We start from the raw sequence: 13,555 nt of genomic DNA, 5'->3' as shown, positions 1-13,555 counted from the left end.
AAATGTTTTCCTTTGGGGCACCAAAGGGAGTGGGGGTGCTTGTTACTTCTTCACCCCCACTTACTATTATTTGAACTTTTGAGTATCTGTTACTTTGAAGTAACTTTAAAGAAGTCATTGAAGGGACTTCCCTGGTGGTGCGGTGGTTAAGAATCCGCCTGCCAATGCAGGGGACATGGGTTCAAGCCCTGATGCCACATGCCGCGGAGCAACTAAGCCCATGCACCACAACTACTGAGCCTGTGCTCTAGAGCCTGTGAGCCACAACTACTGAAGCCCATGCGCCTAGAGCCCGTGCTCCGCAACGAGAAGCCACCGCCAGGAGAAGACCGCGCACCGCAACGAAGAGTAGCCCCCACTCACTGCAACTAGAGAAAGCCCACGCGTAGCAACGAAGACCCAACGCAGCCAAAAAAATAAATAAATAAATAAAATTTAAAAAATAATTTTAAAAAATAACTCACTTTTAATTTCGATCAACTAGGATAACCCACAAGTAGTGATTATGACTAATCTGTTCTCTCTTCACCCCGGTGACTTTCTAGACTTTAGACTTTGTATGTTACAATCCACCCCCTGAAAAAGTCACTCTTTTGTAAGAAGCTTAACAGCCATTCTTCGTCACCTTTATTTTTATCTTTGAAAGAGGAGGAATAACCACCCAGTCCTGAAACATCACGCGTAGGTAGAATTGAATTATCCAAATTGAAAACCTCCCTGCAAACTGGAGGAAAAAGAATCCAACCAGCGTGTACCCATAGGTTCTCCAGGGACTTTTTGGTTAGTTACCCCATGAAATCCTTGAGATTTCATAATCTATTTTGTCTCATTTTGCTGTTATGAAATGGAGTTCTCAGCATCCCTTCTCTTGTCTGTTTTCAGATCACAGAACTCTGTGGTGCCAAGCGGGTTGGTTATTTTGGTCCAACACAGTTTTACGTTGCCCTGAAATTAATTGCTGCAGCACAGTCTGGCCTCCCTGTGCGGATAGAGAGTATTAAATGTGGTAAGTATCTCCCATTGATACATTTTATTATCCATGACAGGTTTCCTGTTTATGATAACCATTTTTAGTGGGTTTAAGGCCTGTTCTATAAGCATTTGTGGAATTCTTCCTTTCTTCTTCCAACTCTTCTTTAAAGTAAAATAAAACTTACCAGGTATCTTAGTGGTTTTTTTTTCTTTTTTAATGAGAAAAAAATTCAGAGTGACCTGAGATTAGTTCCTTTTAACTCACTTGCAGTTAAAAATAGATTTCGTTCTTTAGCCGGCAAAGATTGGGATGGGGATTCTAGAGCCTGTGGCAAAATAATAAGACCGTTTAATTTTCCACTCGAGGAATCTATAATGTCGTTTAAGGCTCTATTAGGGCTGAGTAACTAGGAGAATTTGAGTGGAACTGCCCCTTCTGTCTCTCTTCTTTCCCTGCCAGGCACGTCAGGTATGATCATCTTTTAATCTCCCAATTCCCAAAGCACTATTTTCATGATTGTTAAGTACTCGGGGGCTACCAAGATTTTTGCAGAATGAATTTATCTTCTCAAAGTTTTGATTTACCATTTTCTTACCTTGCTATCCCTGCCCCCAACCCAGGACATACTTGAGCACTTAAACCAAGAGTAAAGCCCCAAACTCTTAGCATCATTTGCACTTCTTCAGTACTGGTTTTACCACGCTGTTTAAAGAAGGTGGTTATTCAGTGGATGTGCTGAGGTCCTTTTTTAGTTCACTCTGATATGAATTACTTTCCTGTGGCCACACAGCTATGCAGGAACTTTGTCCTTTTCCTCATTTTGAGATAAAAATGACTCCGCTGTTCCTACCTGTTCTGTGAAGTCCCTGGTGGACCTCGACGTGGGTTGAGGATTTATGGTTAGTCCGTGACAACCTTGTAGGACAGCTGCAAATAGCAGAGGAGATTCTGATAGCTTGACTATGGGAAATGAAAGCTTTTTACACTAACCATCAGGAGGCCGCAATCATCCTGCTAACCTTTATTAAAGGCTTAGTGGGTGTCAGACACCATCTCATTTAGTCCTCATGACATCTACCTACATTAGATAATTGTGTCAGTTTCCATTGCCTTCGATAAGCTGTGATAACAAGTACCATTGAAATCTCAGTGCCTAATGGAATAAAGGCTCGCTTCCTGCTTTGCGGTGGGTCAGGCTGAGTAACTTGCCTAAGGATTGTAAGGTTCTAACCAGCTCTAGCCAGGAGCTCAGCCTCCAGTTCCCGTGCTCTTCATTGCTATGCATAGTAGCCTCTTCTTGATGATTCTTTCTGTTTAGTAAGGTGCTGACTCTAATCTGTAATCCTGGATGTTTTCCGAATGGGAAAAAAAATCTGACCCCCAAAGCATCCCTCAGTATTAGAAAATTTGGTTCCAAAATAGGTTTCATGATGAAGTATTATTTCAGTGGCCGGTTTGGTGTCTAATGGTCACTGCTATCATTCACTTGCTGTGATTAGTTCAAAGTTACAGCTCACTGAATTTCGATTTGTGGTAGGCAGTGATAGTTTCCATTCCATTGTAAATGGTCATTAAGCTTTATTGTAGTATCCCCCAACTTCATCTTCTGGAAGAGTTAAGAGCTGCTTTATTGTATAAAAGAATAAACTTCTGACACCTTTGTTGCTTATATTATATTTGGTTAGACTGAAGTCTTTTACCTGATTTGTGCTCAGATCTACAGCTTAATTTCCTGGGGGGACGGGGTGGAAGGGATGGACTAAGTTATCACTTGTGTAAAGGATTAACCCTTTTCCCAAATACAAGGCTTTCTCCATTGTATTTTATAAATCCTGATGCTGCCTTTTACCTCTGAGGGTTTAAGTATACTCAGAGTTAATTCTGAATTTCCTTCCTTCATTTAAAGATTTATTAAATGATAGTTATTTGTAGTCAGCATATGTTGAGTAAGGATGAGGGCAAGACAGGGCCAAACTTTGAGCTGCTACTTAGCATTTTCCGATTTGTTGCTTGAAATCCATTAGCTTAATGTTTGATGACACAAACCTTGAAGGCCAAAGAGAATGCTCTCTGAGAACCTAATCTGAAAGGCTGCTACCTTTAAAAGGCCCTGTCACACCCAAGGAGTTGTGAGTCTACCCTTCCTTCTGTAAGAGTCATACCCTTATTTCATGAATGACATGTGCCTGTGTGTATGTTAACCTCTAACCCCTAGCCATTCCCATTTTGCTGAATACCCCTACCATATGCAGTTGCTTAAGCCAGGAACTTAGAAGCCATTCTTTTTTTTTTTGATATTTATTTTTTCTTATTTTATGGCTGCACTGCACAGCATGTGGGTAGAAGCCCTTCTTGATTCCCCCCTTTCCCTCATTCACAATATAATCCATCAAAATCCACTGCCCATTCCCTCCATCTCTCTGCTTCTGCTGGACCAGGCCACCTGCAGCCACACCTGAGCACCACGATGATTTTGTCATTGGTTTCTTGGCCTTCTCTATTCTCTACGCCAGTCTCTTTTCCCACACAGCGGTAAGAGTGGTCTTTTCAAAATAGCCACCAGATCATTTTATCCAGCTTCTTGAAACCCTCCCAGTGGTTGCTTGTTGTACATAGTGCTAAGTTCGGAGTCCCTACACTGATCTGTAAGGCCCTGCATAACCTAGTCTCTGCCTACTTCTCCATCCTCATCTCAAACCTCTTCTTCTTGCTTGCAGTCCGTCCCCCAGCCTCACTGGCCTTCTAGCCATTTCTGGGCCACCTCTTTTCCTGTTGTAGGAAAGACCATATGTTATGTCGAGGTGTTGGGTTGCTAGCAGTCTGTTCTTCCCCCTCTCCTTCCCATGCTGGCTCCTCCTCCTTATTCTTCAGGATTCCGAGGCCGCCCCCACCATCCTTTCTAAAGTATGTCCTGTCAAATTAATTCATCAACAAAGGAACCAGCATGTAGTAAAGCTGGTTCAAGAAAGTCAGAAGTATTTATAGTCATGGAAAGAAAGAATGCTGGAATAAGATTGCTAAATTACATATAAAATTGATTAATGCCCTACAGTGCAATAAAACTGTAACTGGGTTATTATACTCTTTTCTAAGATAAAATTCATTTGCATTGCTGTCAGACAAGAAGTATTTGTTAGCTAACAGTTTTCTACAAGTTAATATCTACACTTTCAGAATTGTAAAATGCCTAATCAAGAGTAAATAGTAACTTAAAAAGCACACATCCCTAGGGAATGAGGTACTCCTTGGATGGGCCCATTAGATAATGCTAGGTAATGTGGCAGGCCCCTCCCTACTTTATTCTCTCTCACCGCCGGCTCCTTCATAGCACTTTTATCAGAGTTTGTAAATACTCCTTTACAGGTTTGACACGTTTTTTGTCTGTCTTCCTTAGCAGTCTGCAAGTCCAAGGGGAAAGGAGGAGCTTCTGGTAATCCCTGCACTGAGGGGCCCTGTGGGTACTCAGAGCATGTTTGTTGAATGAATGAATGAATGACTGAATGAATGAAGACATAAATGCCTGTGCATGGGGAGCGAGTCTTAATCAGCTGTCACTCTTTAAACTCAAACATTTGGAATTCAGGTTCACCTGGAACTGCTGAGGGATGCCTACAGAAGTCATCTTTCTCAGGCTTTGGTTCCCACCCTCGTCTGCCCTTGAGAATCGTCTGGGTAACTTTTTTTTTTTTTTTGCGGTACGCGGGCCTCTCACTGTCGTGGCCTCTCCTGTTGCGGAGCACAGGCTCCGGACGCACAGGCTCAGCGGCCATGGCTCACGGGCCCAGCCGCTCCGCGGCATGTGGGATCTTCCCGGACCGGGGCACGAACCCGCGTCCCCTGCATCGGCAGGCGGACTCTCAACCACTGCGCCACCAGGGAAGCCCCATCTGGGTAACTTTAAATGCAAAATAAAAAATACGAGTACCTGGGGCCACCTGCAGAAATTATCATTAAATTAGCCTGGGGTGTGGCCTGAGCGAGGGGGGTTTTCAGAGCTCCCCAGGTGATTCTTCTGTGGAGCCAGGGTTCAGAGTGACTTCTGAAGACAGCTGGGTGGAGTATTTTCAGGAGCTTTGCTTAAGCTCTGAGTACAGATTTGGTCACATCAGGGCCTGAACTGGGGGTAGACAAGAGGCGCCCAGGGTGTATAACTCCCTGCGCTTGCTCCCCGGGCCCTGCAAGTGCTGACACTGCCTTTCCACGGCCCTGAGAGGGCTGGCCCCAGGCTTCTCTCTGGCCTCACCCTAGTGGGAGCTGGGGCGACACGTTTGGTGAAAGCTGACTTAGAAGGACGGACGGCGGGTGTGAAGTTCAGGGCCAGCAGAGAATTCCTGCAGAGGAAACCACGTGCGAACATTTGCCCTGGGAGCTTCTGTACCTTCCTCCTTTCCGAAGACAGGCCAAGAGTGGGTGTGAGGACCGAGGGAAGGTGTAGCGGGGTCAAGAGTAGGGTTTTGAAGCTTTTTGGTGCCATGGGCCCCTTTGGCAGTGTGAAGCTTCTGGACCCCTTCTTGGGGTAATGTTTTTGTTTTTTTTAAAGAAGTTTTTATTGGAGTATAGTTGCTTTACAATGTTGTGTTCTGCTGTACAGCAAAGTGAATCAGCTATACGTATACATATATCCCCTCATTTTTGGATTTCCTTCCCATTTAGGTCACCACAGAGCAGTGAGTAGAGTTTTCTGTGCTATACAGCAGGTTCTCATTAGTTCTCTATTTTATACATAGTACTGTATCTATGTCACTCCCAATCCACCAATTTGTACCCCCCCCACTTCCCCCCTTGGTAGCCATACGTTTTTTTCTCTACATCTGTGTCTCTGTTTTGGAGTAATATTTTAAATGCGTACAACGATGTGGGATTATAAAGGAAACCAATTAAAACTGACCCTTGAACAACTGGAGGGTTAATCCATGTATAATTTATAGTCAGCCCTCCATATCCGTGGTTCCTCCACATCCATGGACCCAGCCAGCCACAGACCGTGTAGTTCTGTAGTATTTACTCTTGAAAAATATCCGCGTGTAAGTGGACTCACAGTGTTCAAAGCTGTGTTGTTCAAGGGTCAACTGTATTTTGAAATTAAAACTGAGATATTTAAAAAAGTTGTTATATAGCAGTATACATGCTTCTTTATTAATGTATTAAATAAAAGATCTGTGATCCAAATAACTAGCGTACTTTCAGAGTAGTGATGAACATAAACAGTACTTCAGGATGTCCACAGCAACTGTAATGTGATATAAAAATATCTGATTTCGGCGGGTGACAAAGTTGCAAGCACTGCTGACGATATTACAGCAGTTCATTGCTTACATTCATAATTGAAAGAAATGCTAACTTATGGTTAGGGTAGGGAGAATAAAGATGTAATTTACTTTCTTATCCAACACGACAGACCCCTTGATTTTTTCCCACAGCTCCTTTAAAGGGGAGTCTCTGAACCCCAGTAGTGCAATAATGTGATTCATGTGGTTTCTAGGGCTGTGTTCCTCATTCCTGACCTGGTGGTAGTCTGGCACAGTCTGCAGGGAAAGGAGAAAGAATTAGGACAAAGGATTGAGTTATTTATAAAAGGAAATGTGTTCAATTTTAAGATGGTTTTTTTGGTTTCCTTTTGTTAAATGTGCTCTTTTATGAAATTGATAATGGATAACTGTAACTTACCATCACCCCTCCAAAAAATTATAAGATCAGCCTTCCCACAGCAGCCTTTACCTGCTCATCTAGCTATCTAGCTTCCCATTTCCAAATTAGCAACAAATTTTTCCAAATTAACAGGTGGATAGCGCAGATAGGCGATTATAAGGCTTTGATCAACCCAGGTTTGGGTTAGTAAGACCAACCTGATGTTTTTCCCAAGTAACTTAAGGAAAATGTGTGGGTTTGGCTTCACTTTGGAATTACTGAACATCGTTGTCATTAATTTTTGTTAACCTATAAGTAACTGGTATAAATGGATGGGCGACGAAAAGTAGTGGGAAGAGAAGGGAGCCCCAGGAGGCCAGGAGTGTTGTTAAGACTGTAGCTCTGCCGCCATTTTGCTGCATGAGTAAGACAAGACCCACCCTCCCCTTCTTGGGCTTAGTTCCTCACCTGTAAGATGTGGATACTTCCAGTAGATTTTCTCTAGACCATTTCCCCCTCTGACACGCCACAGTTTCAGCCTGAATGTTCAAACCTGCAATACAAAGACTATTTTAATTTTCAGGATGACAGTGTAGCCTAGTGGCTAAGAGTGTAGGCCCTAGCAGTAGACTACCTGATTTTGAATCCCTGCTCCATCACTCTTTATTTGTGTACCCTCAGGCAAGTTTCTTAATCTCTTTGAGCTTAAATGGCTCACCTGGAGAAGGGGTATCCCAATAGTAGCTGCCTTGTAGTTTTTGGCCAACCATCTAAACTGTGCTGTCTCATATGGTAGTCACTAGCCACGTGCGGCTGGCTATTGAGCATTAAAAATGTGTGTAGTGCGAGTGAGGAATTGAATTTTTAATTAAATTAATGATTAATTTAAATTATTTAAAATTTAAAAGTCAATTAATGTAAAATATTTTTCCATTAAATGCAACTGTATTGTTTTAGTAAGACTACATTTTACTTGAACCACTGTATTGTGTAAGACAGGGGTCAGCAAACTTTTCCTGTAAAGGGCTAGGTAGCGGATATTTTAGGCTTTGTGAGCCATATGGCCTTTGTTGCAAATATCCAACTCTGCCCCAGAACTGTGAAAGCAGAAGTGGACAATATGTAAACAAAAGAGTGTGGCTGTGTTCCAGTGAAACTATTTATGGACATTGAAATTTGTATTTCATAATTTTCACGTCCTGAAATATTTTTCTTTTGATGTTTTCCAAACATTCAAAAATGTAAAACCCATTCTTTTTTTTTTTTAAATTTATTTATTTATTTGGCCATGTTGGGTCTTTGTTTCTGTGCATGGGCTTTCTCTAGTTGCGGCGAGCGGGGGCCACTCTTCATCACGGTGCGTGGGCCTCTCACTATCACGGCCTCTCTTGTTGCGGAGCACAGGCTCCGGATGCGCAGGCTCAGCGGCCACGGCTCACGGGCCCAGCCGCTCCGCGGCATGTGGGATCTTCCCAGACCAGGGCTCGAACCCATGTCCCCTGCATTGGCAGGCGGATTCTCAACCACTGCGCCACCAGGGAAGCCCAAACCCATTCTTTTTTTAATGGTAATACTATTTTTTAAAACTGAAGTATACCTTGATGTACAATATTATATAAGTTACAGGTATACGGTATAGTGAGTCACAATTTTTTAAGGTTATACTCCATTTGTAGTTATTATAAAACATTGGCTATATTCCCTCTGTTGTACAATACATCCTTATAGCTTATTTTGTACATAATAATAGGCAGCAGGTTGAATGTGGTCCATAGGTATATCCCCAAGATAAATGAATTCATGTCTGTCAAAAACCATTTATAAGAATGTTCACAGCAGCTATATTCCTAATGGCTCCAAACTGGAAACAACCCAAATGTTCATCACAGGAGACTGGATTTAAAAAATTTCAATGTATTCATAAAAATAGATTATTCCATAGCAATGAAAAAGAATGAACTATGTCTTTGGATGATTATGTGGTGCATTGGATGATTATCACAGACAAAGTGTTGGTCAGAGAAGGTGGTCACAAAGATTAATATTGTATGATTCCATTATGTGAAGTTCTATAATGGCAAAGGTAATCTGTGGATTTAGAAATTAGAATAGGTTGCTAAGTGGGACAAGGCGAGGGGATTAACTAGAAAGGGATATGAAGGCAAATTCTATATGATGGAAATGTATCTTAATTTGGGTGTTTGCTATGAGCTTATACATACATTTGTTAAAAGTCTTCAAGTGGTACACTTAAGCTTTATATAAGTCATCCCTCCATACAAAATACTCCTTACGTAATTTAAGAAGAAATCAGTTAGTTGTTAACATTTAACATTATAGTATTTCTTAGTCAAATCCAGATTTCTGGCCATAATGGTCCACATTCCTTCATAGCAACCATCAGCCAAACTGTGCTGTTCCAGTAGGGTAGCCAGTAGCCACACTACTGCGGCGCCTGAGTGCCTGAGATGTGGTGTATCTGAATTGAGGTCTGTGGTACAGGTAAGTACACATGGGGGTTTGAAGCATTAGTCTGAAAAAAGAATGTAAACTATTATATTAATTTTTATCTTGATCACATGCTGTAATCTATAACATTGGGTTAAAATACACTAAATTAATTTCACCTGTATCTTTTGTGCTTTTTTCAATGTTAAAAATTTTAATTGTGACAAAATATATAGAACATAAAATTTACCATCTTCACCATTTTTAAGTGTACAGTTCAGTAGTGTTTAGTATATTCACGTTGTTGTGCGACCAATCTCCCCACCTTGCAAAATGGAAACTCCGCCCCCGTTAAACAACTCTTCACTCCCCTTCACCCCCGGCCCCTGGCACCCACCATTCTACTTTCTGTTTTTATGAGTTTGATGATTGATCCCTCATGTAAGTGAAACGATGTAGTATTTGTATTTTTGTCACTGGCTTCTTTACTTAACATTTTTTTTTGGTAATGTAGCTACTACACAATTTACAATGATATATGTGGCTGACATTATATTTCCAGTGGACAGCGTTGGAGGACACTGCACAGCAGCTGCCACTTTGTAATTTGCCATTTGTTACTGCATTTATGCTGCTTATGTTTCTTCTAATGAATTGAAGAGATTGAAGTATTTCTTATATTCATGACTCCATCAAACGTGGGAAAACAAAGGACTTTTTCCCTTAGAGGGTCACATGTTTAAAAAAGGAGAGGCATAGTTCTCTTTGTGGAAGGGAAAAATAGTCATTTCTATTTAATATACAAAGCATTTCTGTGTTCAAAGAATACAACGTAAGATGCCATTGTGAAACAAATGATTGCTGTGCTCATGGTGTCCTTGGCCCTTATCAGTATTTCATTTGAACTCTTGATGTGTTTCTTGGTGTTAATTCAGTTTGGGAGAAAAGATTCTAAACAACTACTACAAATAAATCTTCTCCTGTGATTACTTGACATAAATCACTGGATAGCAGGTACTTTATTGATTAATTTTCTAATAAAGTTGCACTGTTACATTTGGTGTACACATGACTAGGAAACAACATTTAGACTGAACATCGACAAACTAGAGTTTTACTTTTCACTTTTTAAAAGCTTGCAGCATTAAAAAAAAAAAAGCTTGCAGCAGCTTAAGAAAAATAGCACCTTCATTAACCTTTTCAATGATAGGGATATCATTATATATGGTTACAATTCTGTTAAGTGAGAGTTGTTTACAACCTTGTAAACAAAGAAAGTACGAGGGAAATTCAGCTGTATTTTGTCTTTTGCTACCGGCGGGGGGAGGGAGGTTCTTTCCCAGGTGAACAATTTTGGAGAAATGCCATAGCCAGGGAAGGAGAGCGTGTGACGTGACGGTGTCCTAAAGGACAGCTGGGGGCTCTAGTGTAATAGTTGATATTCATCAGCCGGGTTTGTGTTCCATTGCTCCCAGAGTTATCTGTTGAACACCAGTGAAACGCTGGTCAGGGAGCTTAAAAATGCCAAGCATTTACTTCTTTTCTCCCTCAAATAGGGCTTGGAAGTAGCATCATCCTCTCATGGGCAGATTAGAGTGCAAGTTATTTTATGTGATCTCGTTCCATGTGTTTTAGATCCTTTTTGCAGACTGAGTTGAAACAAATACCTTTCTGAGAAGAGAACCATAGGATTAGCTGATATTTGATTTACTAAGAATCTAGACTTTCTTTTTTCTTGCCTTTTTTCTTTTGAAGTCCATTCCTGCCTTGAGTGTTGGAGAGCTGCCATGGTTAGGGAAGAGTAAAACATTAAAAATGGTGGCCATCCTGTCTTTAGAGGAAAGTCTTGGTTTAATTTTCCAGATTGGTTATTTTATTTATGTCTCTTGGGCCCTTGGCTGATTGATCACGCAGGGATTTGTCATATTGCCTACTTCTTTAAATCAAATGTGGACATAGCAACTAAAAATAAACATGATGTGGATATTAGAGAACCAGGGGCCTTCTTTGCCTGGGGAGCTGGGATACTGCTTGCTGTTGCTAAGAGGTTTTCTGGCTTTAGCACAGCTTCAATCATTGGAAGTGCAGCTGTGTTTTTGGAAGAGGGAGCTAAGGGAAGGCAGAGGCACACTGATGAGTATTATCCCGAACAATGGATCCAGATGCAAATCATTATGCCTAATCCAGAATATTATACCCATTTTTGGCATTCTTGTGCTGTGTTGTGTGTGATTTGCTGTGCTGAGAACTCGAAGTGTGCCAAAGTATCATTTCTGTTTTCAGAATAGTTTTGTTAGAAATTTGAAAGCTAAGTAAATATACCAGACAGTTGGGTTTCAGCTCTTTGTGGCATAGAGTGTAGCTAATGGTTTTGACAGTAGAATCTGACTGAACGTTGGACTGATTGCTCTAACTTTATACCATTTTCCTTATTCCATTATGAAAAGACAACTGGAGATTGAGTGTGAAAATTGTTTAAGCAGTGACATAAGGTGAGAAAGTGTTGTATGCAGTAGGTTTGTCCTGGGAATGAGGGGCCTTTCTGTAGGTCAGCAGCACTGGCTGGTGAAGAGCCAGCCCTGCCACAGATGAGCTGTGTCTTCTTAGCTCCTTCTGCTCTGTTTCCACATCTATAAAAGGAGGCTAATGATCATCTTACTGTAGTGAGTTGTGAGGATTAAATGAGTTAATATTTGCAGATCTTAATACAGTGTCTGGCATATAATAAGCACTATATAAGTTCTGCCTGCTACTGTTTGTCACTTGATACTGAGTTCTACGATGTCACGTCCTTTTTCTTGGTGCCGAACTGAAGGCTGAAGTGGGAGATCTGTCCAAAACCTGAATTTGTTCTGAGATGATTCAACAGCATTTAAAAACGTTGAGCCAGGATACCGTGTTAAACTGTAGCATTTTTCTATTATGACATTATTATAGGAGTCCTTATTGTGTTGAAATCAAATTTAATCTATATTTAGTGTTCTGGAATTTTTCCTCAAAAGTGACTCATCTTTTGGCCGTTGAGTTCCCTTTTTTGCAGTTTTCAAATAAAGTCTCACTTGAGCTTCTCTGATTCTGCTCCTAAAGAACTGCCGCTGCCTCGCTTTATGATGTCAAAAACTGATGCTGAGATCCGGTTTGGGAACATGGCTGAGCTGCATGGAACTAAAGTTCAGATTCCATATTTAATCACAGAAAAAAATACCTTCAAAAGAATGGATGATGAGGATAAACAGGTAAATAGTCTGATCAGGCATGTCTGTTTGCTTTTGACCATGAATCCTCACAGAGCAGTGCCTCTTAGCTGCTGTCAAGCTTCCAGTGAATTGCACCATCTGGGTTACAATTATAGACTTGGAAGTGAGCCAGTAAAGTTTCCTTGTAGCAAGGAGAAGAGGCTGATGCATAGAAATTACCATTACCATGAGCCACCTATGGGCCATTTAGAGCTTACTTTAATGTAGAATTGGGTCTCAAGTAAGGCTACTGATTTAACACACTTATTTGATGTCTCTAATCACCATTTCCAAATGGGTTCTTCGAAATGTAACTTCTAGGAGTGTTTAATAAGTCCTTTCTTCCAAAAAAACCTGGAGAAAAGGTTTCTCTGGTTAAATATGTTTGGAGAATGCTGCTTCATGGACTATTCTCGGGGGAAAGGCTAAATACTCAGTCTTAGACGTTCACAGTGCACATTAGCACAGTAAAAGCCCTGAGAAGTCCTGCAATAAAGAGACATGGAGATCGGCATGTACTAAACTCCTTTCACCAGGGAATCCCTTCTTGGGGAGCATGTTTGGAGTGCCGTGTTGGGAAATGCTGCCGTTACCTGTGTAGCCGGAAGAAGAATAGGGTGGATGGGCGTTTAAAATTAGACCCCTATTTGCAATAGTCAGATAGTGACTGGTAGAGACCAAAGTGTAAATTCCAGATGAGTGAGCCTATCAAGAAGAGGTAAAATAGACTTACACATTAGTGAACCCTCAGGGCATCAGGGTACATCCCATACTTCCAATGAAGATAAGAGACTGAATTATGCAGAAAAGTCAAATTATATTCAATTATAGTATCTTCCATAAGGAAGAGAAATCTGTTAATGTTTAGGAAGACCAATCAAAATGTTTTCAAATGCAAGACAATTAAAGGATTAAGTTGGAAAACTAATGTATATGGCTCACCCTGATAATGCTGGATATTTGAGGTATCGTTGCAGAAGTTTCATATTTAAATTAGGTGTAGCATGTTCTGTTGCTTTCATAATTCTCATATGTTTAAACTATTTCTTCAGGGATTGATTGATTGATTGATTTTATTTTATTTTTTTTAGGGATTTAGATAAAAAGGTGTACAGGCGCATACCTTGGAGGTAGTGCGGGTTCCATTCCAGACCGCCACAATAAAGCGAGTCACATGACTTTTTGGTTTCCCAGTGCATACAGAAGTTACATTTACACTATACTGTAGTCTACTAAGTGTGCAAGAGCATTAGGGCTAAAAAAACCCCCA

At 40.9% G+C, this 13,555-nt stretch overlaps 1 protein-coding gene across 5 annotated transcripts in view; it reads left to right on the top strand.

Moving 5' to 3' along the window:
* Positions 1-13,555, top strand: part of REPS2 (RALBP1 associated Eps domain containing 2) — a 232,759-nt gene that overhangs the window by 64,817 nt on the left and 154,387 nt on the right. For 4 of the 5 annotated variants that reach the window (XM_067722166.1, XM_067722167.1, XM_067722165.1 and 1 more), the window contains exons 2-3: positions 883-1,006; positions 12,137-12,285. In XM_067722166.1, coding sequence (XP_067578267.1) covers positions 883-1,006; positions 12,137-12,285 — 273 coding nt within the window. The remainder of the gene's footprint in view (positions 1-882; positions 1,007-12,136; positions 12,286-13,555) is intronic. The other variant, XM_067722169.1, reaches the window with a different exon arrangement.

This window comes from Pseudorca crassidens, chromosome X (assembly GCF_039906515.1).
Source record: "Pseudorca crassidens isolate mPseCra1 chromosome X, mPseCra1.hap1, whole genome shotgun sequence".
NCBI classification, from domain to species: domain Eukaryota; kingdom Metazoa; phylum Chordata; class Mammalia; order Artiodactyla; family Delphinidae; genus Pseudorca; species Pseudorca crassidens.
The sequence above is the reverse complement of the archived record's forward strand: the minus strand, read 5'-3'. Positions and strand labels throughout refer to the sequence as shown.